This window comes from Callithrix jacchus, chromosome 16 (assembly GCF_049354715.1).
Source record: "Callithrix jacchus isolate 240 chromosome 16, calJac240_pri, whole genome shotgun sequence".
NCBI classification, from domain to species: Eukaryota; Metazoa; Chordata; class Mammalia; order Primates; family Cebidae; genus Callithrix; species Callithrix jacchus.
In genome coordinates this window covers 45,175,039-45,199,228 of record NC_133517.1, presented here as the reverse complement: position 1 = coordinate 45,199,228, position 24,190 = coordinate 45,175,039, and the positions used below count along the sequence as shown (strand labels likewise).

Sequence of the window (24,190 nt, the reverse complement as noted above, 5' to 3'; positions counted from 1 at the left end):
TCCAATGTTTCACTTTCCTAAGGCATTATGATCCTCCTACATTTCCTGTTCTTCAATATCTGAAAGTAGCTGTTTCATATATTTTTTTGAGTATTCTAGCCACTTAAGAACGAGGGTAAATTGAATCTTTGTGATTGAATCATGGTTAGAATCCAGTCCCAACATTCCTCTTTATGTCATCTCTGCATGCAGGGTACAAGTATTAATACAAGTTCATTTCAGTAATGCATATCTTCCATTTTTATAACATTGTTCTTTAAGAAAATGTCTTTGAGGTTCTAACATGTGAAGGTGGTGAAGATCAGAGCTTTCATCCCTTGTCAGTCCTGGAGTAGTAGGAAAAGAAGCAGATGTTGGAATAGAGAATTGAAAAGGGATATGCCTATAACCCTCAGTGCCACAATATGCCAACTCTCTACATTTCTATATTTGTATAGGATCTGGGAATCTTAGGTCAGTAACTGTCTAGGAGACAAACCAACAACGACAACAAAAAACAAAACAAAACAAAGAGTAGTATCACAAGGGAAGAAAGTAGCTGGAATCTAGACTCAAAATGATGCAGACTTGAACTGTTCTAAGTTGGCCAAATGTTTCCAAGTAGTGGCATTCCAGGACTTGATTATTTTGAAACACATTTTAGACTCCCTTCAAGAGAACAGACAAAGATTGCCAAGTATAAGATCTAGTGTCTTCCATGTAAGAACTTCTGTGTTCCACATTTGATAAACTTGTGCTTGGTGTTCAAAGGTCACCACAACCACCACTACCAAAACTCAAGCAAACAATGAGTCCTAATACTTCACTGTAGGCATTGAAATAATATTTATAGAATTCTTGAGGCCAACTTATTTTTTATCCCTTCCCGGCCTTTAATATATACTAGAGGTAAATAATTAGGAAGATATCGAAATCGAGCAGATCATCCAATCACGGAGGAGATTGCTACAAGTGCTTAGCTTTGGAATGCATTTTTATAAGAAGAGTTGCTCTAGTTACAAACTCGTTCAAATGAAATTTTTAAAGTGAATAGAAATAATCCTGGCTTTAGCCATAATCCTAGAAGTAATGCCAAAAGCCTTACTCTTTTTTTCCCCCAAAGCCCTTTGTCCAACTACAGTGTTCCTTAGTGATAGAGAGCAAAGCCTTTACAGTGAGACGGACTGCAATCCTGGAATTACCATAAATGTCATTATTTAACTTCTCTGAGACATAAATTTCTTAATTATGAAATAAGCATGGTTTTTATCTACTAAAGTATGTTTTACTGAAAATTTTTAAAATAGCATAAGTGACCTAGTACATTGTTTGACACATCGTAGGCATTTTATAGTGTCAGAAAGGTAAAAAAAAACCACACACACACACAAATTAGAGAGATTTTAAAACAAGGAAATGTTGAAGCTGGTATTGGAGAACTAAAAAAATAACACGGAGGTAACATGAAATAACAGCAGGACTCAGCTACTACCCATATGGCTGCAGGAGCAAAAGAAAGGGATGGAGTTTTAGAATGTAAAAGCTTGGAGGAGGTGTCCCAGGAAGCTGGGACTCAGACTTAAGAAAAGAGCATGTGGCTGAGCTGGTGCTGGTACTCCTAAAGGCATATCAATAGGCTATGCAGTGACTGAGCTCATCTCATTTGTTTGTCTTCTCTTGGGAATCGCTGTTATTTTGCGTGATATCCTATGTCTTGAAGACCACTGTTTTATACGATTTGTCCATTTTTTGTTGTTTCAGATGGAAGGATAAATCTGGCCCTTTTACTCCATCTTGGCCAGAAAGGAAAGTCTGTAATGCTTTCTAAGCAAGCAAGTTAGCCACTTTTTCAAGATGAGTTAAATAGGTTCTGTCTCGTGTTGCTTAGTTTTTCAGTGCACTTATAAAATCAGGCAATTGTTTTGGCAAAGTTTAGATATGATGCCCTTTAATGCCATGCAGCTTTCTGGGACTAAGACCAAAAACTTTTAAACCACTCTTAATTCTCTCCTGCTTTCAAATCCAATCCACCAATACATTCTGTAGCTCTAGCTTAGAAAGTCTTACTATTTATTCTCCCAACTATCATCCCCACTGCAAGGCACCATCTGCACATGCCTAGGATATTGTTGGGACTTCCTAATTGAGTTACTTCTGAGTTTTTGAACGCAACAGCCCTGATTCCCTTAAACTGTACATCAGATTACATCACTCCTACCCTAAATACTTTCCAGTGGCTCCTGTTTCTCTCAGAGTAAAAGTCAAAGTTCTTGCAATGGCTAATGACACACACCATAATCTGTCTCTACTATTATCTCTCTGCATTCATCTCATGTTACTCTCGCCCTTGCTGTCTGCTCCTGCCACACTTATATCTTGTTTTTCTTCGATCACAGCATGCCCCTACCCTCAGGGTCTTTATACAGTCTCTTCCCTCTGCCTGGAATGCCCTTTCCTGAGTTATATGCCTGGCTCATTTCCTAACTGCCTTCATAGTTTTACCCAAGTGTCATATTTTCTGCTCCCATCAGCATGACCTCAACAATCTTTCTCTAGGCTGCCAGAAGCAGTAGGTTGCAGTTGCTGCAGTTAATTTCAGTTCACAGTTTTTTATTTTCTCTGAGGCAGTGCCCAGCACAAACCATCTGGAACCCTCTCCCTCTTCTTATAGGTCTCAGATCCAACCCCACGGGGTCCCTTCAGTACCACAGGAGCAGTGCCACCTCTGAGTCTAAATTCCAGCTCTTTCTGGTCACAGTGGCTTGTGCCTGTAATCCTAGCACTTTGGGAGGTTGAGGTGGGAGGATCGCTTGAAAGCCAGGTGATCAAGAATAGCCTGGGCAACATAGAGAGATCCTGTCTACACACACACACACACACACACACACACACACACACACATATTCTTGGGTGTCACCTGCTTCCTGAAGTTGCTACTTGTGTGAAATCTTAGTGTTCTTTTTATGCCACATAAATTTTTTATACCTGTAACAAATCTCCATATTAAATTCTCTCTGTTACTACATAAAATAACTAGTTTGGTTTCTAAGTCCTGACTGAACCCAGAGGGATATAGAAATTAGTACAAGAAGTTTTTAAAGATAATGTCTGAGTCCATTTCCTGTTGCTTATAACAAAATACTGAAACTGGGTAATTTTTAAAGAAAAGAGTTTTTTTGTTTTCCATTTCTTTTAATTGATATATCATAACTGTATATATTTATGGGGTACATGTAATGTTTTGATCCATGCATGTAATGTGTAATGATCAAATCAAGGTATTTAGATATCCGTCACCTCAAATACTTACCATGTCTTTCTGTTGAGAACATTCAAAATCTTCTCTTCTAGCTATTTTGAAATACACAATAAATGATTGTTAACTATTGTCACTCTACTGTGCTATCAAACATTAGAAGTTATTTCTTCTATCTAACTGTCTATTTATACCGATTAACCAACCTCTCTTCATTACCCCATTCCCTTCCCAGCCTCTGGTAACTATCATTCTACTCTCTACCTCCATGAGACAAACGTTTTGAGCTTCCACATATAAGTGAGAACATGTGATATTTGTCTTTCTGTGCCTGGCTTATTTCAGCCTATATAATGACCTTCAGTTCCATCCATGTTGCTACAAATAACCAGATTATTTTTAAAGGCTGAATAGTATTCCACTGTGCATCTATACCACATTTTCTTTATCCATTCATCCACTGATGGATATTTAGGCTGATTTCATAACTTGACTATTGTGAATAGTGCTGCATTAAACATGGGCATGCAGATATCTTTTTTATATACTGAGTTCTTTTTATTGAATATATACCCAGCAATGAGATTGATGAAATATATAGATCTATTTTTAGATCTAATATTTTCGGAAACTTCATATTATTTTTCACTATTGTAGTACTAATTTCCATTCCCACCAACAGTGCACTAGCATTCCCCCTTCTCTGCATCCTCACCAGCACCTGTTAGTTTTTGTCTTTTATATAATATACATTTTAACAGAGATAAAATGATATCTCATTGTGGTTTTATTTGCATTCCATAATAACTAGTGATGCTGAGCATTTTCGCATGTGACTATTGGCCATTTGTATGTCTTCTTTTGAGAAATGTCTATTCAGGTTGTTTGACCATTTTTAATCAGATTATTTGCTATCTTGTTGTTGAGTTGTTTGAATTCCATAGATGTGTTGTTTATTAATCCTTGATGGATGAACAGTTTGCAAATATTTTCTCCTATTCTGTGGCTTGTCTTTTCACTCTGTTGATTGGTTCCTTTGCTGTGCAGAAGGTTTTTGGCTTGATGTGATTTTATTTGTCTATTTTTGTATTTGTTGCCTGTGCTTTTGCAGTTGACCCAAAAAATCTTTGCCCAGGCCAACACATTTCTCCAATGCCTTCTTCTAGTAGTTGTATAGTGTCAGATCTTATATTTAAGGCTTTAATTCATTTTGACTTGATTTTTGTATTTGGTGAAAGAAAAGGGTCTAGTTTTTGTTTTCTGCATATGAATATACAATTTTCTCAGCACCATTTATTGAAAATACTATCCTTTCCCCACTGAATATTCTTGATGCCATTATCAGAAGTCACTTGGCTGTAAATAGTGGATTTATATCTGGGTTCTCCATTCTGTTCCATTGGTTTATGTATCTGTTTTTGAGTTACTATAATAAACTTGTAGTGTAAGTCAAATAGTGTGATGACTCTAGCTTTGTCCTTTTCTTTTTGCTCAAGATTGCTTTGGCTATTCAGGGTATTCTGTGGTTCTTACAGTTATGGAAGCTGGAAAGTTCAAGGTTATGGGATCACATATGGCAAGAGCCTTCTTCCTGGTGGGTACTCTCTGCAGAGTTCTGAGGCAGTGCAGGGCAACACATTGTGAGGGGATTAAGCATGCTAACTCAGGTCTCTCATATTCTTACAAAGCCACCATAATTCACTGATTCATTAATTCATTGATCCATGAATGGACTAATCTATTCATGAGGGCAGAACCCTCATGACCTAATCGCCTCTTAAATGCTCCACCTATCAATACTGCCACATTGGGGATTAAGTTTTAACATGAATGTTAGTGGGGACAAACTTTCAAACCAGAGCAGATGAGATTTATGGTGTAAGTTGGTTGCATCCTTGGTCTTCAAAGTAGGCATGAGCTCCTTCCTAACAGAAAATGAAGTGGAAATGGCATCACATTTAGCCTAATTATCTGTAGTACAATCTGTACAATCCTAATTATCTGTGGTACAATCTGTAGCCACAGGCAATCTGTATTGATTGTGAAGAATGTATCCTGATGGCTGTAGCACTTGTCTATTAAGGCAAGAATGGGGTGGAATGACTTCTTCTGAATGCTGTAGAGCTCTTACCCAAAGAAAATGACAAACTCATATCATTATGCTCTCAGTTTAAGTCATGTTCAGAGAAATAGAAAGCATCTGCAGGAGCCTAAAATTAATATTTTTATAATGGCATAGCTGACTTTGCTGACAATGAGATGCAAAATTTAGTTGTGTGGGGTAGAATTACAAGGTAAGTTGAATTCATGTCTTCACTAAGTTTCTCACTTGAAAACTAGGGTATTCATTGGGAAAGAGTGAAATAATGACACTTGTAATGGGGACATCCGGGTGATCATAGATGAAGCTGAATATTTGGAGCTCTAGGATCACTCTGAGCCTCTCTTGACAGTAGAAGCCAACTGCCTTTCAGTGTCTGAAAAGATTAACCTGTCTTGCTTAATGGCCTTATCTGGAGCAGTTGCCTTGCAAGAAAGTGCCTTTCTCCCTAGGACTCACTGCAACCATACATGGTTGCCACTACACCCAAAATTAGATAAGATCTCCCCATGTTCTAGGAGGACAAGGGTGAGGTCTGACTCAGGAGGAAACAAATTATACTCTAAAAGAATTTAAAGATGCTCATTTATATTGACTGAGACCGGGGTAACATCCATTGGAATGGATTCTAAGGATAGTAAACCAAGGAGAACAAACTACAACACTTAATCAGTCCAACTTTATTCATAAGACTTCATTTGCCAGAGATTATTGATTTAAGTGTTAGTTTGTGCAGCTAGCAATTTATTCTAACAATCTGTCTCTAGCAATTTACTTGATTAGTTGACACTTGGGCTCAACAGTGAACTGCTATTTAATGAGACTGAGATTCTAGAATTTCCTTGGTCTGACATAGAGAAGGAATCTGAAATCTTAAGGAAATTCGAATTTGGGAATAGTTTATCATATGCTAGGCCCAGAAGATACTTCCTTCATGGAAGTATGAGAAATAAGTGAGTGACGGGAGCACAGATGTCCTTAAAGAGCTCTGTGGTAGTTGTTGTGTAGATGGGATACCATGGCGGGAGGTGTCCCACAACACAGGTGACACATTAATCAAGATTTGGTTGTTTTCTGCCTCTTAAATCTTTAGCACCAAAAAGTAACCTTTCTGACCAGTTCAGAGCATGAGAGTTTATCTAGGGTGGATTTCTCAGGCTTCATAAGTTCAGGTTAATGGTTTTAACTACACATTTATTTATCATATTCACTATTACATAAAAAGACTCTTTTAAAAAACCTCTAATAACAATGTTCCCGATTCCTGGAGATGCATTCTGGTGTGCTTCTCCAGAAATCAAGACCTAGTTTTGAAGTCTGGCCCTGGGATTGATGAGCTGAGCAACTTTAAGGAAACCATTTAACCTATCTGAGTCTTTGTTTATACTTTTACAAATATCTCACAGAGAAAATGAGGTTATGCATAGAGAGTTTAAACACAGTGCCCAGCATTTAGTAAGACTCAACAAACAACCATTATCATTGTTATTATTTCATTTTTCCATCCCAGGTTGTCAATTGACTTTTTCAAATAAAACATTATTTCCCAAACTTATAGACAGGAAATATTCAACATTAACTCTAGTGTTTAAATAAACCTAAACATCTTCTCTTTCTTTAGTGTTTTTAAAAATTTCTGTTCTAGCAATATTTTGGCTACATCTGAATCAAATAATATGATTTTATTTAAAACCCCAAACTTTTCCCAGCTTAAAAAGAACAGGTTATGCCTCATTAGGACTAACTTCATATTTCTTAAATATCTTGACTGATGATTGATGCTTGAACTGAATTAATGCAAACTGCACTGAGGCTGTGGTGCAGGAAGACAGATGTCATGACAAGGAATGGTAGGAGTTCATTCATGCTGATATGTCTGCGCCCAATTGTAATTGTCTTGCATCCTGGACAAGGCAATTATTCACCAAGAAACTGGTTTTAGATCTTTCCCTCCAAGTAGAAACATCTGTTTAACGGCCAGGTGTATAGCTCACGCCTGTAATCCCAGCACTTTGGGAGGCTAAGGTGGGTGGATCACCTGAGGTCAGGAGTTACAGACCAGCCTGGCCAACGTGGCAAAACCTCACCTCTACTAAAAATACAAAAATAGCCAGGTGTGGTGGTGCATGCCTGTAATCCCAGCTACTCAGAGGACTGAGGCAGGAGAATTGCTTGAACCTGGGAAGTGGAAGTTGCAGTGAACTGAGATTGCACCACTGCACTCCAGTCTGACAACAGAGCAAGATTCCGGCTCAAAAACAAAAAAAGAAAAGAAAAAGAAACATTTGTTTTATAATCTGTTGCTTATACATTCCTGGAGATTAGTGCACCCATGTGACATTTTTCCTGTATATCGCTTCTCTATGGAGTTGATCAAGGGCAGCAAACATGACTTAATTCTCCTTCTATCCCCAGCTCTCATGCAGTGCCTGGTGCACAGTAGATGTGCAGCAAATCCTGAATTACAACATCACTTTGAAGCAGTGGTATGTCTTGTTTGATTTGGTTTATTTAGGTCAGTTTCCCAACCATTCCTGAGAGATACTCACTTCCATCAACCACAGTGCATTCACTGTGACTTTCTACTTTAATGATTCTCAACTGCGTAAAGGAAATGAGAAGACTGGGCATGCTGCTCACCTCTCCCAGAAATCTGCAGTTGCTGTTGTTGTATTTTTGTGGGTTGTTTTTTCAGGTGAGTACTTAAACATCCCTAGATTTTATCAGATTGTTGACAAATGAAATCATATCAACATCTATATCCAATGTCGTGCCCTTGCTCATGAAAAACTCTAGCCCTTGCAAAGTCCATCCTCCTTCCAGCCCCTGGCCCCCAGGAGTTCCTGAGAGTCATCAGGGATACCTTTCCTGTGTTCTCTTGGTATCTGCTAACTCCTGCATTGATTCTTATTGCCTACAAGAGTGTCTCCATAACCACAGCAGCAAGACACCCTAATGTGAAATCCAGGAGCACTGTTTTTTAAAGTTCCCCTAGCCACTAACCCTGGAGGTGTCAGAGCCGTGCTGGGTTCCCTTCCGATAGGGAGACTGCTTCTCTCCTGTCTTTGCAGCAAGCTGTTAACCTGGGCCAACAGTTGAGCTGCTCACATCCACATCCATCCACAGGGCCTCAGGAAAACAGTTCCTTTGGTATCTGCCTCGAATTTTCTCTCTGTCCAGTCCAAGTAGCTTGGGGTACAGATATCTTTCTATGCCGTCCATTGTCCTTTTTGTCATTTCAGTACACCAAAAAATAAACAAGCACTTCTCCCACATCTACCAGAAGACTGAGATCCCCCATATATCAGTTCAGACAAATAAACAATGACAGGTCTCAGGTTCAAATAGTAAAACTCTCTGTACTCATCTGGACTTAGCTGGCATCCTGCCACACACTTTAAGACAAATGGAAGTTTGTTATTCACTAGTAATGTGATCTCAAAGAAAACTAGTTTCCTGTGAATGTGTATGTTTGTGTTCCCTGGAGTAGCATGGGAACTTGTTTTTAATACAATTCTGGGTATCGAATGAGATGAGAAAAGTCAGGGAAAAAAATAAGGAACTCAAATCCTTGCAATGTTCCTTGAGTATCATCTAAAGCAGAGAAGCTCTCTTCAATGTAAATAAATCAGGATGAAAATGGAAACATGTAGCGTATTTAGCAGAACCAGATATAACTTTTCCAACATTAATTTAGGATCAAAACTAAATGTTAAGTCCCTTCCCTAGGATCTACCAGGCACAAAGCAACGTGTAAGGGCTGAGCCTGGACAGCTGTGTTTGAGCCACGGAACTTCTGTGCCCAGGTCTCTCTCTTTCTCTGTCCAAAGGTGATTCAGAAAAAGCCAATTTGTTGGCTGTTTGAAGATCATTCTCATTCTTGAGAACAAGAAAGAGTATAATGTAGTATTACACTTGGTTCATAATTGTACACCATGAGTCTCTTTCTACTTAACAGTTTCAATCTAATTTCCCTTTGTTATGGTTGTAAGGTCAATAACTGGGCAACATGGATTCTGGTTCTAATTCTTCCTGAAACCATCTGAGTGATAGTAACGTGTACAATTAACTGACCTGGGCCTGTTTCTCCCATCCACATAATAAGGTGTTCAGTCCATACAATTTCTGAAATCTCGCCTAAGCAAAATAGTGCATGAGATTTTGTGCTAGTAAAACGGAATATTCTCTGAGGTGGCTTTCAGTGATGTTGGTAGTGGATATGGTGTTCTCTGTCATACCAGTTTGGTATTACGATAAAATATCAATTATTGCCTTAGTTCTAGACGTGTTTCTTATCTTTTCATATACAGCTAAGGTGTACCTGTGAGGTATGCCGTATCCTATTTATTAAAAAATATTATTTTCCCAATAAAGTGAAGATTACATTGAATTTAGAAGGTGGACATAAAATGTATAATAAGAGAAAATCAACATGAAGTGCCTCTCTGAAAATATTATCCCAGCCTTGCATTGAACAGGATATATCAACCTGGATTCTCATGCTCGCCAATGCCAAAGTACTACAGATACAGGCATGTTCAACTTGGCAAGCAAAACTGTTGATGCTTCTGCAAAGAAAGACTCTCTCCTATTAACAGTCATAATATTTTACTTTGGAGTTGTATTTGAACAACCTCAGTAGTTTGGAGGACAGCCTGAGAAAGCCTTAAGAGTTTGACACTGAGTTTGAAGATACTTTCTCGTATGTTCGTGTGCAGATAACATTGTTCACGGTGCTTTCCTATAAGAAAAGAAAGGTGAGGTATTTCAGTATAGTTGGGGAAACTGACATTTACTATCCATACATACATTCCTTAATATTATTGAAAGATATCTATATAGACTATAGATAGGACCTATCTGTTAGCTGGTTTTGCCATGTTCTATATAACCTGTATATGGGAAATCATATATATGTGGTATGTATAGGGTACATATCATGTTTATGTGTTTATAAAGAAAGGTGTACAATTTGGAATTGGAAGTTTTTATTTAAATATTTTATTTTATTTTTTATTGCATTTTAGGTTTTGGGGTACATGTGCAGAACATGTAAGACAGTTGCATAGGTACACACATGGCAGTGTATTTTGCTGCCTTCTGCCCCTTCACCCACATTTGGCATTTCTCCCCATGCTATCCCTCCCCAGCTCCCCACCCCCTGCTGTCCCTCCCCTATTCCCCCCAATAGACCCCAGTGTGTTTAAATGCCAACATTGATGCATTTTTGCTGTTTTACATACTCTACATTTTCTAAATAATAATACTAGCTTACATTGATGAAGTATTTTATGGTTTTCAGGGCACTAATATACACATGATGAAATTTAATTCTCTCAGAAAACCTTTGGCAAAGACATTGTCTACATCTTAAAGGCAAGGAATCTGAATTTAATCTGAAGAGATTAAATGAATTGTCCAAAGTCATATAAGTACTGAATGGCAGGGGTGGAGATTGACATCCTTGGATTCTGAGTTTAGTGTTCTTCCTAATGAACTATAAAACCTTTCTGTGTATTGGCTAATATCATTATAAACAGCAATAAAATCAATCATCCTTAGTCTTCCCCTTGTGACTTTATCAGGAGTAACATGTATTTTTCATTGTAGAAAAAAATATCATTGTATTAAGAAATGAGGTTAGATTTTTGTAACCTACATACATATCTTGCATATTCCCTTAGAACTATTTTATATTATGTAGAACATTACGTTTTTATTCATTTTGGTGTAAGTAAGGGTTTTGGAGGAGGAAAATTATGAACACACATCCCTCTACTCTGGAGAAGTGGGGAAGATGACTTGGGAGACCATCTGAAAGGGAGCAGGATGAATTCTATAAAATACAGATTTTTCAATGAAAACAACCTGACTTCTAATCCCAGTACCACCACATTTTTCTAGTTGTATATCCTTAGGTAAGTCATGTCTGAATCTCAGATTCCTCACTGTTAAATAAGCCTTACCTTACAGGATTATTGTGGAAATTGGAGAAATAATACATGAAAATATAGGAACATGGTAGTGACATGGGTTAACTCATTCATACACCAAAAAAAAAAAAAAAAAATCACTTTAGTTTCTTATCTCTGGTTTAGAATTCCTTTTCATGTTTTTGTTTGGTGTTGAGATGGAAAAACAGTTAACTCTGGCATGGAGTAGAGGATTGGCAACAACCTCCAATCCCTGCTAAAATCTTCATTGTACAAATACATGCTTTCTTTGATTTCCTTTGCATCAAAGACTTGGACTACATAAAATTTCATTCTCTTTAGTTTTTTAGTTCCTCAATTCATACATATTTTATATAATGCTTAGGATTATACATTTATCTCATGATTTTTTTCTCATTCTTATAAACTATGAGAAAGAGATAAATGGCATTCATTTTCATTGTTTTAGAAGAAGTCATTTGAGTGATTTTACGGTAGTTGTTGCAGAAGGTAGGAAGATAGAGAAGACCAGCTCACTCACCACCACCATTTTTCCATCCACCAGCTTTCTTGTTATGGTGGTTTCTTTGCCATCCCAGTCCTGAACTTGAATCAGGGACTCATTATCTAAGGTTACTTTATTCTGAAAAAAAACAAAAACAAAAAACTAAATTCAGATCAGATTGTTTTATTTCAACACTAAAATTTTATCAGTTGCCAAATTCTTTTTAGTTGTTATAATACTCTCAGGTAGTTTTAGAATGGTGTTGACAATCCCACTTATTTTAAGATTTTGTCATCAGTAAATTTGTTGGCTAATTCTGCTGAAGAAAAAAGGTTTTATAAGAGCAAAACTGTAATAATGTTATATTGAAGAAATGTTCTTTTTTTTTTTTTGAGCCAAAGTTTCACTCTTGTCACCCAGGCTGGAGTGCAGTGGCATGATCTCGGCTCACTGCAACCTCTGACTCCCTGGTTCAAGCAGTTCTCTTGCCTCGGCCTCCCGAGTAGCTGGATTACAGGAATGCGCCACCACGCCCAAGTAATTTTTGTAGTTTTAGTAGAAATGGGGTTTCACCATGTTTGCCAGGATGGTCTCAATCTCCTGACCTTGTGATCTGCCCACCTCTGCCTCCCAAAGTGCTGGTATTATAGGCATGAACCACCACGCTCAGCCGTGAAATGTTCTTTTTATCTTTGTGTAAGCATAGTATAATCTTTTTGCATAAAGAGTTACAAATACATTTTAACTTTCAAAATAAATATGAAACTCCAGCCTGGGTAACACAGTTAGACCCCCATCTCTACAAAAAATAAATTAGCCAGGTGTGGTGACATATGCCTGTAGTCCCAGCTACTCTGAGGAGGCTGAGGTGAAAGAATCACCTGAGCCCAGGGGGTTGAAGCTGCAGTGAGCCAAGATTGAACCACCACACTCCAGCTTGGGTAACAGAGACCCTGTCTCAATAATAATAATAACACATGTGAAACTAATTCAAACTCTCATTATATGAGCTTACTTAAAGAAGGCCTCTTTCCTCTTCTTACCCCAATAATATTTTCCATTGTGTTGTTGTTGTTGTTGCTGTAAATAGGGTCTCACTCTGTCAACCAGGCTGGAATGCAGTGGTGCAATCGTGGCTCACTGCAGCTTCAACCTCCTGTGCTCCAACAATCCTCCCACCTTAGCCTCCTCAGTAGCTGGAACTATAGGCACACGCCACCATAGTGGCTAATTGCTGTATTTTGTGTAGAAGTGGGTCCTGCTATGTTGCTCAGGCTGGTCTCAGACTCCTTCCTGGCATCAAGCACTCCCCCTGCTTTGGCCTTCCAAAGTGCTTGTATTACAGGCATGAGCCACTGCACCCAACCTAGTTTTTTTATTCTACACCCAACCTAGTTTTTTTATTCTAGTAGACTTTCAAGAATTTCACATAGAAATTCATATTAAGCATTTAAGTCAAAAATTTTCTTCCATTTTATATGGCTCAAGAACTTAAATTCTCAGATTCACTTAGTAACTATTACCATGTCATGACAGTTCCTTTTATCAGGATATTACCCTACATATAGTTTAACAATTCTCTATTGAGCTAATTTATTCAAATAACAAATATTTATTGAATGACTGTTTTGACCAAGCACTGTTTCTGTGAAACAGACAGGAAATCCTGTTTTGGATGAGCTTACATTTTGGTGTAGGGAAAAAGACTGTAAACAATAAGTATAGAAGTAAATTATATATTACAAATAAATAATATATTCCTGAGATATGTGCCCCTGGGATATGAATGAAAACTCTGTGTAGCACTTTCAGGGTGAGGCAGTAAAAAGCCGAGTGTCTCTATGTCTACCTTCGTGTTGGGGAAGACCACAATTTCCGCAGGTAAAGATACAGGGTAGTTGAACCTCTTTTAACCTGGATCCCTGAGAGATTAGGAGGAGCAGATTTCCTGTTTACTCCACTACACACACACAAACTTCCCCAACACCACCTGACAGTATGGATGTACTGTAAGTTAGAAATAAATCCCCATTGTGTTAAGTCACTGCAGACTTGTGTTCATCGTTATGGTGGCATAACCTTATCTATACCAGCTAATACAAGGTTTAGTCACTATAATTCTATGTGTGAAAAACGGCTACAAAATGGATAGGGAAACATTTGTTTCTGAGAGGACCAAACAGTAATCTAGGGAAACGATTCCAAAAATGTGGTCTGCTAAGCATGTACATCAGATTGATTAAAAATGCAAATTTCAGGTGCCTACCCCAGACATCAGAGCCTCTGGGAATGGCAGTGAGCAGGAGGCATTTTTCACAAGCGTCCCAGAAGATTTGTATCTTCACATGTGACCTCCTTAGACCTATGTTTTAGACAAAGTTTCTCATAAGGACTTTAGATATGTTTGCTAGAATTGCTGACTTACCTAGAATGATTTCTGACTAATATTCTTTTGAAACATGTCTGAAAGTCTGTCGTAGGCCTCACCTTTGTTTTGTGGCCAGCTGGTGTGACTTCCTCAAACTCTTCTCCTAGTTTAAAGGAGATCTCATTATTTTTAAAGATGCTTTTGGTTTTTATTGTGATGACATCTCCATCTGTACTGATGGTAACAGTGGGTTTTGCCAAACAGCCCAGTTTCCTGCTGGCTTTTCCTATACCTGAAAACCAGATAAAAGGAATGTTATCTTTTCACATAAAGAATTACAAATACATTACATTACAATACAATACTTAAATCTGTTGTTGACTCCAAAACTCAACACTGTCTGTGTAATTCTTTGCTAACTAGGAGATATGCCAGTTGAACAGATTTAATGCTGCATGAGTTCACGTATCCCACGCAAGCAGCTCCATCATTACATGTTAAAATAGACTATCTTTGCAGAAAAAAATAATCCGTCTTTAGTTTTTGTTTAGTGATTATCCTTTTTTACTAGTTCAGTAGTTATTAATTTTGTTGACTTTTGGACCCCTTTGAAAATCTCATTAAAGCTATAAACCATCTCCCTATTTTAAAATTGTATGCACTCACATACAAACACAATACTTCGGTGTGGATTTTTCCAGATACTTAGCTCTTCACTTATATTCTTACATGTATACATATATGGGTTTGTTTCCTCAATGATGTATGTTTTTATTGTGGTAAAATATTCATAACATAAATTTACCATTTTAAGTTACAATTCAGTGGTGTTGAGTACATCACAATGTTGTACAACCATCATCATTATTTATAGGATTTTAAAAAATATAAATGTTGTGTGGGCACTGCGGCTCATGCCTGTATTCCCAACACTTTGGGAGGCCAAGGTGGGTGGATCACCCGAGGTCAGAAGTTCGAGACCAGCCTGATCAACGTGGAGAAGCCCCATCTCTATTAAAATACAAAATTAGCCAGATGTGGTGGCGCATGGCTATAATCCCAGCTACTGAGGAAGCTGAGGCAGGAGAATCGCTTGAATCCAGGAGGCGGAGATTGTGGTGAGCTGAGATCATGCCATTGCACTTCAGCCTGGGCAACAGGAGCAAAACTCTGTCTCAAAAAACAAAAAAGTTATATCTATTGTTTTTCATTTTGCTTTTCCCCTTACCTATATGTCTTGAAAATTTTCCACGTCACTACATATAGACATGTACTTTTTCATAGTATATAATATTCTACAATGTGTATAGACCAGAATTTATTTTGTCTGTCTCTCTTTTGATGAGCAATTCATTTGTTTCTATTTTTGTAATTACAAATAATTATGCAGTGAACATCCTTGTATACATAGCTCTGTGCAGCACACATAGGAGTATTTTCAGTAGAAACAGATTTACATATACTGCAATACCTAAGTTAAAATTCTAAGGGAAGATACACTGGGAAAAGTACTATAATGTAGTTCATGGAATTCATATCATAAAACATGATCACAGGATGTGACAGATTGGATAATGGTTCCTAAGGATATTCACGTCCTAATCCCTGGAACCTGTGAATGTTACCTTTACATGTTAGGGGACTTTGCAGATTTGGTTAATTTAAGGATCTTGAGATGGGGAGTTTAATCTGGATCATCAGAGCAGACCTCAAACATAATCACAAATTTCCTTTTAAGAGGGAGGAAGAGGGATGCTGTACTACAGAAGAAGAGAGAGCAGTGTGAAAATGGGAGCAAAATTTCCAGGAGTGTGTAGAGTTTTTTTTAAAAAAAAGAAAATGGAAGCAAAGTTTGGAGCATTGTCACCACATACTAAGGAGAGCCAGCAGCCAGCAGAAGCTGAAAAATAAGATCTATTCTGAAGTCTATTCTGAAGATCCCTAAAGCTTAGAGCAAATGTTTACAAAATAATCATTTTTAAAAATAGTTGTGTTTTTTTGGTTTTAAAACATTTATTAAAATCACTTGCTGTTTAGTGTAAGGTACATGCTTCTTTGTTTATGTAAATTCATTGTAATTTATATGAGGGATTATTGTCAACTCCGATGTAGTTTTGCATATAACTGTTTCTTGGTACTGAATCAATTTTTTTTCTATGTGAAAAATTAGCAAGTCCAAGATTAATAATATTTTTTACAGAGAAAGTTCTGTGCTATCAAGATGGCCATTTTTACTGGATATGATATGCAAGTAAACATAGCTCACCCAGTTCCTTCATAAAGTCTTCAAAATTTTCACAAGAAATGGACTTCCACGTTCCTTGGAGCTGGTCAACCATTCTGTCTAAGTTGAGTTGATCTCAAAGAAAAGTAGTTTCCTGTGAATGTGTATGTTTGTGTTCCCTGGAGTAGCATGGGAACTTGTTTTTAATACAATTCTGGGTATCGAATGAGATGAGAAAAGTCAGGGAAAAAATAAGGAACTCAAATCCTTGCAATGTTCCTTGAGTATCATCTAAAGCAGAGAAGCTCTCTTCAATGTAAATAAATCAGGATGAAAATGGAAACATGTAGCGTATTTAGCAGAACCAGATATAACTTTTCCAACGCTAATTTAGGGTCAAAACTAAATGTTAAGTCCCTTCCCTAGGATCTACCAGGCACAAAGCAACAACGTGTAAGGGCTGGGCTTAGACAGCTGTGTTTATGCCACAGAACTTCTGTGCCCAAGTAGAAAAAGCCAATTTGTTGGCTGTTTGAAGATCATTCTCCTTCTTGATAATTTGAACTAAAAACCAGAGAGACAGGCCGGGCATGGTGACCCATACCTGTAATCCCAGCACTTTGGGAGGCCGAGGCGGGTGGATCACGAGGTCAAGAGATCGAGACCATCCTGGTCAACATGGTGAAACCCCGTCTCTACTAAAAATACAAAAAATCAGCTGGGCATGGTAGCGCGTGCCTGTAATCCCAGCTACTCAGGAGGCTGAGGCAGGAGAATTGCCTGAACCCAGGAGGTGGAGGTTGCAGTGAGCCGAGATCGTGCCATTGCACTCCAGCCTGGGTAACAAGAGCGAAACTCCGTCTCAAAAAAACAAAAACAAACAAACAAAACAAAAAACAGAGAGACTTCATAGATGGTACTTGACATTTGAAATAAAAAGTTAAGTTTCATAAAAGCTAGAACAACCATTTTAAGTCATGTGCATAATGAATAAGAGAATGGGACAGGGAAAAAAGGAAAGAGATTGTGTTACACACATGCACGCGCGCACACACACACACATGCACACGCACACAGCCTTGTTACTGACCCTTTTCCAGGTGCCAGCCCAACTTTCCAAAAGCTTAGAGAGCTGTCATTGCCACGAGAACACCAAATATATTCTAAGTCCTCTTTAATTTTGGCTAGTTTCTGTTTCTCTCAGCCTTGACTGTAACATCTCAGTGTCCACGGATATCTGTAAGTCCAAACAGGAGCCAAGGAATATAACAGCAAATACATCAGCTAGAGAAGAGGAGACTCCAAATGCCAAGTAAAGGACAAACATACCCTTATGCACTCCATCAGCCCCTGAGGACATCATTATTAATGCTAGGCAGAGCTTGATGTCCATAGGCTGACACAAAGTTGTTAAGAAAAATTGAAGTTATGCTGGGCACGGTGGCTCACGCCTACAATCCCAGCACTTTGGGAGGCCGAGGCAGGTGGATCACGAGGTCAAGAGATCGAGACCATCCTGGTCAACGTGGTGAAACCCCGTCTCTACTAAAAATACAAAAAATCAGCTGGGCATGGTGGCGCGTGCCTGTAATCCCAGCTACTCAGGAGGCTGAGGCAGGAGAATTGTCTGAACCCAGGAGGCGGAGGTTGCAGTGAGCCAAGATCGCGCCATTGCACTCTGGCCTGGGTAACAAGAGCAAAACTCTGTCTCAAAAAAAAAAAAAAAAAAAAAGAAGAAAAACTGAAGTTATAAAATTATTTTAAGATAGGAATGGGGACATAGCATCTTATAATAATTTCCATTAAAATGTCAAATTTCCAAATTTTAACACCAAGACCAATAGTCTTACTGTTAATTACTCAACTAACATTTATGAAGCAACTAGCATTATATGCCTAATATGAGGCTAAAAATTTTATCTATACTATTGATTTAATGTTCCGGATATGGTTGGTAAAGATACCATAGTTTGGCTGTGCATGGTGGCTCACCCCTGTAATCCCAGCACTTTGAAAGGCCAAGGTGGGTGGATCATGAGGTCAGGAGTTCAAGACCAGCCTGGTCAACATGGTGAAACCCCTTCTCTACTAAAAATACAAAAAGTCGGGCATGGTGGCATACACCTGTAGTCACAGCTACTCGGGAGGCTGATGCAGGAGAATCACTTGAACCCGGAACGTGGAGGTTGCAGTGAGCTGAGATTGCACCACCACACTTCACTGCACTCCAGCCTGGGAGACAGAGTGAGACTCTGTCTCAAAAAAAACAAAACAAAACAAAACAAAACATAGTTCATTGGTTGGTTTTCCTTTCCTAAGTAATTTGTACGACTATGCTCATTCAACTTAATAGGCATGAGGCTGAAGCCAGGAAATGACCCAACATTGAGGGTAATCTGGGCACTAAAATTAGGCACTGAAGGCACTAAAATTCCCAGGATTTTTCAAGAAAATGTCGAATGTGCTGCCATTTTTGTTGGTTGTACATTGATCCCCTCCCACAAGGAAAATCATTATTGAAGATCACCTCCTTGAAGAAGATGCCATATTGGAAGCAGTGTTTTTCCCTGTTGCTGGCAGATTAGACTTGCAGAGACATTAGTGCTGAGGTGTGAGACAGAGCCCATGCACGGCTTCTATCTCTGCACTGTGGCTCCTCTGCTCATGTACCTATCACATCAGTTCAGAGACTGCCTACTGTCAGCTGGCTTAGTCATTTTGTCTTCTTGGTTGGTCAGTGATTGAACAACCTTCTGTGATTGATGCTTTCTGGTGTTCATTCATAATGAGAGCCAAAAATCTTATTATGTTCACTTCTACAGGTTCACACACATTCTTTTCCCATCAAACATTCTTGTCTGCAATTTTTCAGTCCTTCTCCTCCAGGTCCCTGACCAGCTGTTCAGACAATTCACCTCATCCATGAGTAGATATATAGTCCCATCCCAAGCCACTGTGTCCTCCACATGAAATAGGGAACAGGTGCATGACTCTGAGTTTTGTCCACTGACATGATTTTCCTTACCATTTCCTCAAGTGCCCCACCCACCACCCCAAGTGTAATGAAACCACTGTCCATTTTTAACTTGCCTCCATACCCTGAACTGACCAGTACATTAAACATGCTCAGGCTTTTCCTTCTCCTTTAACTGGTCACATGGGACCCACATACTCTCAGGGGCATGTTCTGAAGGAGGGGTGCTGGTGCTGCAGTGGTGGGTGACATGGGGACCTGCACCACCTGCTCATGCAGTTACCTTATGACTTCTGGTCTTGTTTAGGCTTGATCCCAGATGGACAATTTGATCTCTGTGGACCGCTGCTGGACATGCCTGACTTGATGACTCTGTGAGTCTGACAGAACCCGGCCATAATGGGCAGTTCCAGTTACATTGTTACTTGGTATCCTGTAGTCAAGAATTCTGTCTCTATGGTGCCTCAGTAACACATGAGGCACTCTTCTTTAATAGGTGTATAAGTCTCTGTTACAGATGGCATGATCTTTCCCCACAACCCCAGACATTGGTGCTATGATGCACACACACACACACTCACACACACACACACCATACACCATACAGGAAAACGCATATTTTCCTCTCGCCAACACCTCCAGCAGCAGAGTTTACCATCACATGACCCAAGCATCAGGGCAGTTCATATCATAGCCCTTCTTTCCTGCAGAACCTTTCCTGCTTTAAGCTCCACTCAAAGCAGGGAGACTTTCATGCCATTCAGTATACAGGCTGCACATGTATACAGGCTGCCTAAATGTGCAATATGTTGCCACTGTAAGCCAAAGAGTCCCGCAAGAATTTTGATAGGAGAGACAAAATGCAGCAATTTGTCTTTTGAAAAAGATAACCTTACATGCCCTTGGCCATGCTGGACCCCTAAAAACTTTACAAGAGTAGAAGTCGCCTCAATCACCATCAGCTTTAGCTCCCATATTCTGTGTCAAATGTGTCATACCAAAGTCTCTAGCATACTAGCCACTTCTTGTTCATCCTGATTGATAACGTGACATTGTGCCAGATGTCCAGACAGCCCAGATCTCCTCCGATTATATTATGATAAAGAGTCGGATTTAACATAGCCACAGACAAAATCAATGGCTCGTGTCTGTAATCCCAGTACTTTGGGAGGCCGGAGCAGGTGGATCACCTGAGGTCAGGAATTTGAGACCATTCTGGCCAACATGGCAAAACCCTGTCTCTACTAAAAATTACAAAAATTAGGTCATGCTCACATCTGTAATCCCAGCACTTTGGGAGGCTGAGGTGGGTGGATCATGAGGTCAGTAGTTCAAGACCAGCCTGGCCAAGGTGGTGAAACCCCGTCTCTACTAAAAATACAAAAATCAGCCAAGCATGATGGTGGGTGCCTGTAATCCTAGCTATTTGGGATACTGAGGTAGAGAACTACTTGAACCTGGGAGGTGGAGGTTGCACTAACCCAAGATCATGCCACTGCACTCCAGCCTGGGCAACAAGAGTGAGACTCCAACTCAAAAAAAAAAAAAGTGTAAATATATCATTGTCTGTTTCATGTAAATGCAAATCATTTCTGATCTTTCTGAATTGAGGTAGGAAAGAATGCCAAATATGGTCTGACTCAACACCATGTACCTGACACTGTATCAATCTCCACTATCCAAGATAACACATCAAGTACAGTAGCCACCATTGGAGTTATTGGTTGATTTTTCCCTAGGCTAGAACTACTCTAAGATTCATTTGGATTTTGCAGTGATTAGACTCATGAATTAAATGGTGTTATGATATGAACCACCACCTTCTGCAGTCTTAAAATCCTTTTGACTAGCCCCAATTTCTGCTATTTCTCACTCCTCCCCTGCCACTAAATACACAATTTTTTATTCACCACCGTATCTAGGGCTGAAGAAAGGACAGCAGTGAAGAAGGTGGGAGTGTGAGGGTGCAGTTTCAGAAGCTTCCATTTTGCCTTCCCCGTTATACTAATTCTTGTTTGGTTAGAATGAGAAAGGTGGCGCTTAACTCTGGCAGCCAAGGATGTCAGTCCCAATTACGCATTCAGGGCCTAGGGAAATGACTACTGGAGGAATCCACAGACCTACCAGACCCACTGAGACCTAGACTTTGGCCAAAGTTCTGTTTATTACCTAGCTGCTGCATGCCTTCACTCTAACATGATGATTTGGAACTCTGAATCAACTCAGACCCAAGGCTATAAGAATACCTGGGTAGTCCTCTTTTCTCATTGCATATTTTTTCAAGTAAATAATAACAGATCTCTTTGGAGGAAAATGAGGAAAATTAACAGTTTATGATATTTCAGGGTTCTTCCTTCTGTGGGCTTGTCACCTATTGAGCCAATGGTTTCTGGGTCTGAAAATTGTCTCAGATCTGGAATCTGGACAATGGATCATGACTTTCTATTGGGGTGACCATCCTTAGTCTGCTGCCCATCCATTCTTGCCTTCTTTTGAATGTATATATAAAGCAGCACCCTGGTTGGCTATCCATCTATTTTTGCCTCTATGGATTCAATGTTATTTTAATCATCTCCATAATGCCTTTCAGGTCAAACACTCTTAGCCATGCCTTCAACCTTGCCCTATTTTATGGTAAAGTACAATCAATCCCCTGGTTTCTGGCAGTAAAGTGCTGCCATCTGGCCCAGGTTGTTTCAAATTCTCTTCATCTGCATTGCTACCAATGAGCTGAACTCTGACAATCCAACGAGAGCAGCCACCAAAACTCTTAGTGATGCTGTGTCCCCTCTCACCAGCGCAACCTTGATGGTCTGGTAAACATAAAACATCTTCTGGATTCTCTTATGGAATGTACTTAGCTGACTGCTCGTCTGACATGTATACATATACATATGCACACACATACTTTTTCTTTCTATAGAAAAGTATTGTGACTATATTTATCCATAACAGAAGTACAGGTCTCATAACTTTCCTACACAGTAAGAGAGGAAAGCCCCACCACCCGAGATCTTCCAGCCTTTTGGGATATTAAACTTGAGTTATTTCAGCAAAGCAATTTGAAGGGTATTGGAGCTGGATGAGACAGAGTGGGTGCTCTGCAGATATTGGTGTGCAAGGAGAACTCAGGCCTTACTCATTTACAACTAATTCAATAAACACTTGAGTGTCTACTAAAGGAAAGATCCCTAGGATAGGTCTTTCCCACTACTGAGCATATAATGGGGATTGAAAGAGACATCCAAAATGTCTCCAACTCTGTAAAAAAGAATATGAAACTACACTCAATTCCTTAGTGTTTCCATGTGGATATCTAGCGATGTAGTAGATAGCTGGAGAACAAACTGATTTTATATCATGGTTTGGCAAACTATAACTCATATACTAAATCCAGCTCCCACGTGTAGATAAAGTTTTATTAGAACACAACCACACTTATTCCTGTACATATTATCTATGGTTGCTTTTGTATTATGATAGTGAGACTGAGTAGTTATGACAAATACCATATGACCATCAAAGCCTGAAATATTTATTATCTGGCTCTTTACAGAAAAAGTATTGTCAACCCCTGTTTTAGAGTCTCAAGTGTGAGTTTTTAAAACTGGGGATAATAACTTAAAAACTACTATAGGCTTTCTTTTCTTGGGATAGAAGAATCGTGGATACCATTTTTCATTTAAAAGACTTTTCATCGAAAGACATTTTTATAATTATGTCATGAATATTCCCAACAGAAAAATTAAAATAAGGAGCCACGCTCTGGCATTTTATAAAAGTAATGAGATGGTTATCAGTCAAATATACGTGGAATATTTTTTAAATTACTCGAGTGCTGTAAGGCAGAAAAATACAAGAATCAAAAATTAATTGTGTAGGGAAATTGAGGAAAGAAACCTAGTTTAATAAGCTTTCCTGCTATCTGCTTTTTCCTGAGTCTAAACTCAAGTGATTAATGAGCCTGTCAGATTATAAAGTTTCTTCAGAAATAGCCCTCACTCTCTGTAAGATTCTTCTACTTTTTTCATCACCTTAGCGATGTTAAGCCTTCAAGGTTTCCATGTGGTTCTAATGCACTTGGATTAAAAACATGCTGCAAGGAAAAAAAAAATTAGTAACTTTTTAAAGTAAAATTTATTGAAAATAGAGAAAGTTTACTAGAAAAATTTAAGTGCTGTGGCAAACAAAAAATAGCTACCTAAATATCTGCATGATTCTCTTCTTATATAGGGCGGGTTTTGTAGTAAGGATGTTAAGGGAACTGGGTCAGCTCTTAGTATTTTCTGACTAAGAACGTCAGGAAACTTGGCCATTCATGAGGCTCAGGGTGTTTCTGCCTTGGTGCTACAACTCAAATGCACAACTGGAGGTGGGCAGCAGCCAGGAAGCTGAACTGAATGGCTGGGATGAGGCACATGGTTTTCCAAGAAAGGAGTAACATGGCACTGCTCCATGTCAACGTTCTTCACACACTTGACCAACATTTTTTAATAGGGTTGGGAATTGTGTTAGACCATTTTTGTGTTGCTATAAAGGAATACTTGAGACTGGTTACTTATAAAGAAAAGAGGCTGAATTGGCTCATGGTTCTGCAGACTGTACAGAAAGTGTGGTGCCAGCATCTGCTTCTGGTGAGGGCCTTAGGGAGCTTACAATCATGGCAGAAAGCAAATGGGGAGCTGGTGTATCACATGGCAAGAGCTAGAGCAAGAGACATGGGGAGGTGCCACACTGTTTTAAACAACCAGATCTTGTGTGAACTCTGAGCAAGAACTTACTCATTATTATAAGGGCAGCACCAAGCCATTCATGAAGAATCTGCCCCCATCATCTAAACACCTCCCACC

At 39.0% G+C, this 24,190-nt stretch overlaps 1 protein-coding gene across 7 annotated transcripts in view; it reads right to left on the bottom strand.

Annotated features, from left to right (window-relative positions):
* Window positions 1–5,993: 5,993 nt before the first annotated feature.
* Window positions 5,994–24,190, bottom strand: part of FABP12 (fatty acid binding protein 12) — a 74,345-nt gene continuing 56,148 nt past the window's right edge. Inside the window, exons 1-6 of one of the 7 annotated variants that reach the window (XM_035277087.3) lie at window positions 19,624–19,714; window positions 17,457–17,603; window positions 16,409–16,580; window positions 14,262–14,434; window positions 11,811–11,912; window positions 5,994–10,077 (exon numbers count right to left, since the gene is read on the bottom strand). In XM_035277087.3, coding sequence (XP_035132978.1) covers window positions 10,003–10,077; window positions 11,811–11,912; window positions 14,262–14,434; window positions 16,409–16,481 — 423 coding nt within the window. In that variant the 5' untranslated portion in view covers window positions 16,482–16,580; window positions 17,457–17,603; window positions 19,624–19,714 and the 3' untranslated portion in view covers window positions 5,994–10,002. Of the gene's footprint in view, window positions 10,078–11,810; window positions 11,913–14,261; window positions 14,435–16,408; window positions 16,581–17,456; window positions 17,604–19,623; window positions 19,715–24,190 lie in introns of those variants that run through there. The other 6 variants (XM_078353625.1, XM_078353626.1, XM_017965325.5 and 3 more) reach the window with 6 other exon arrangements.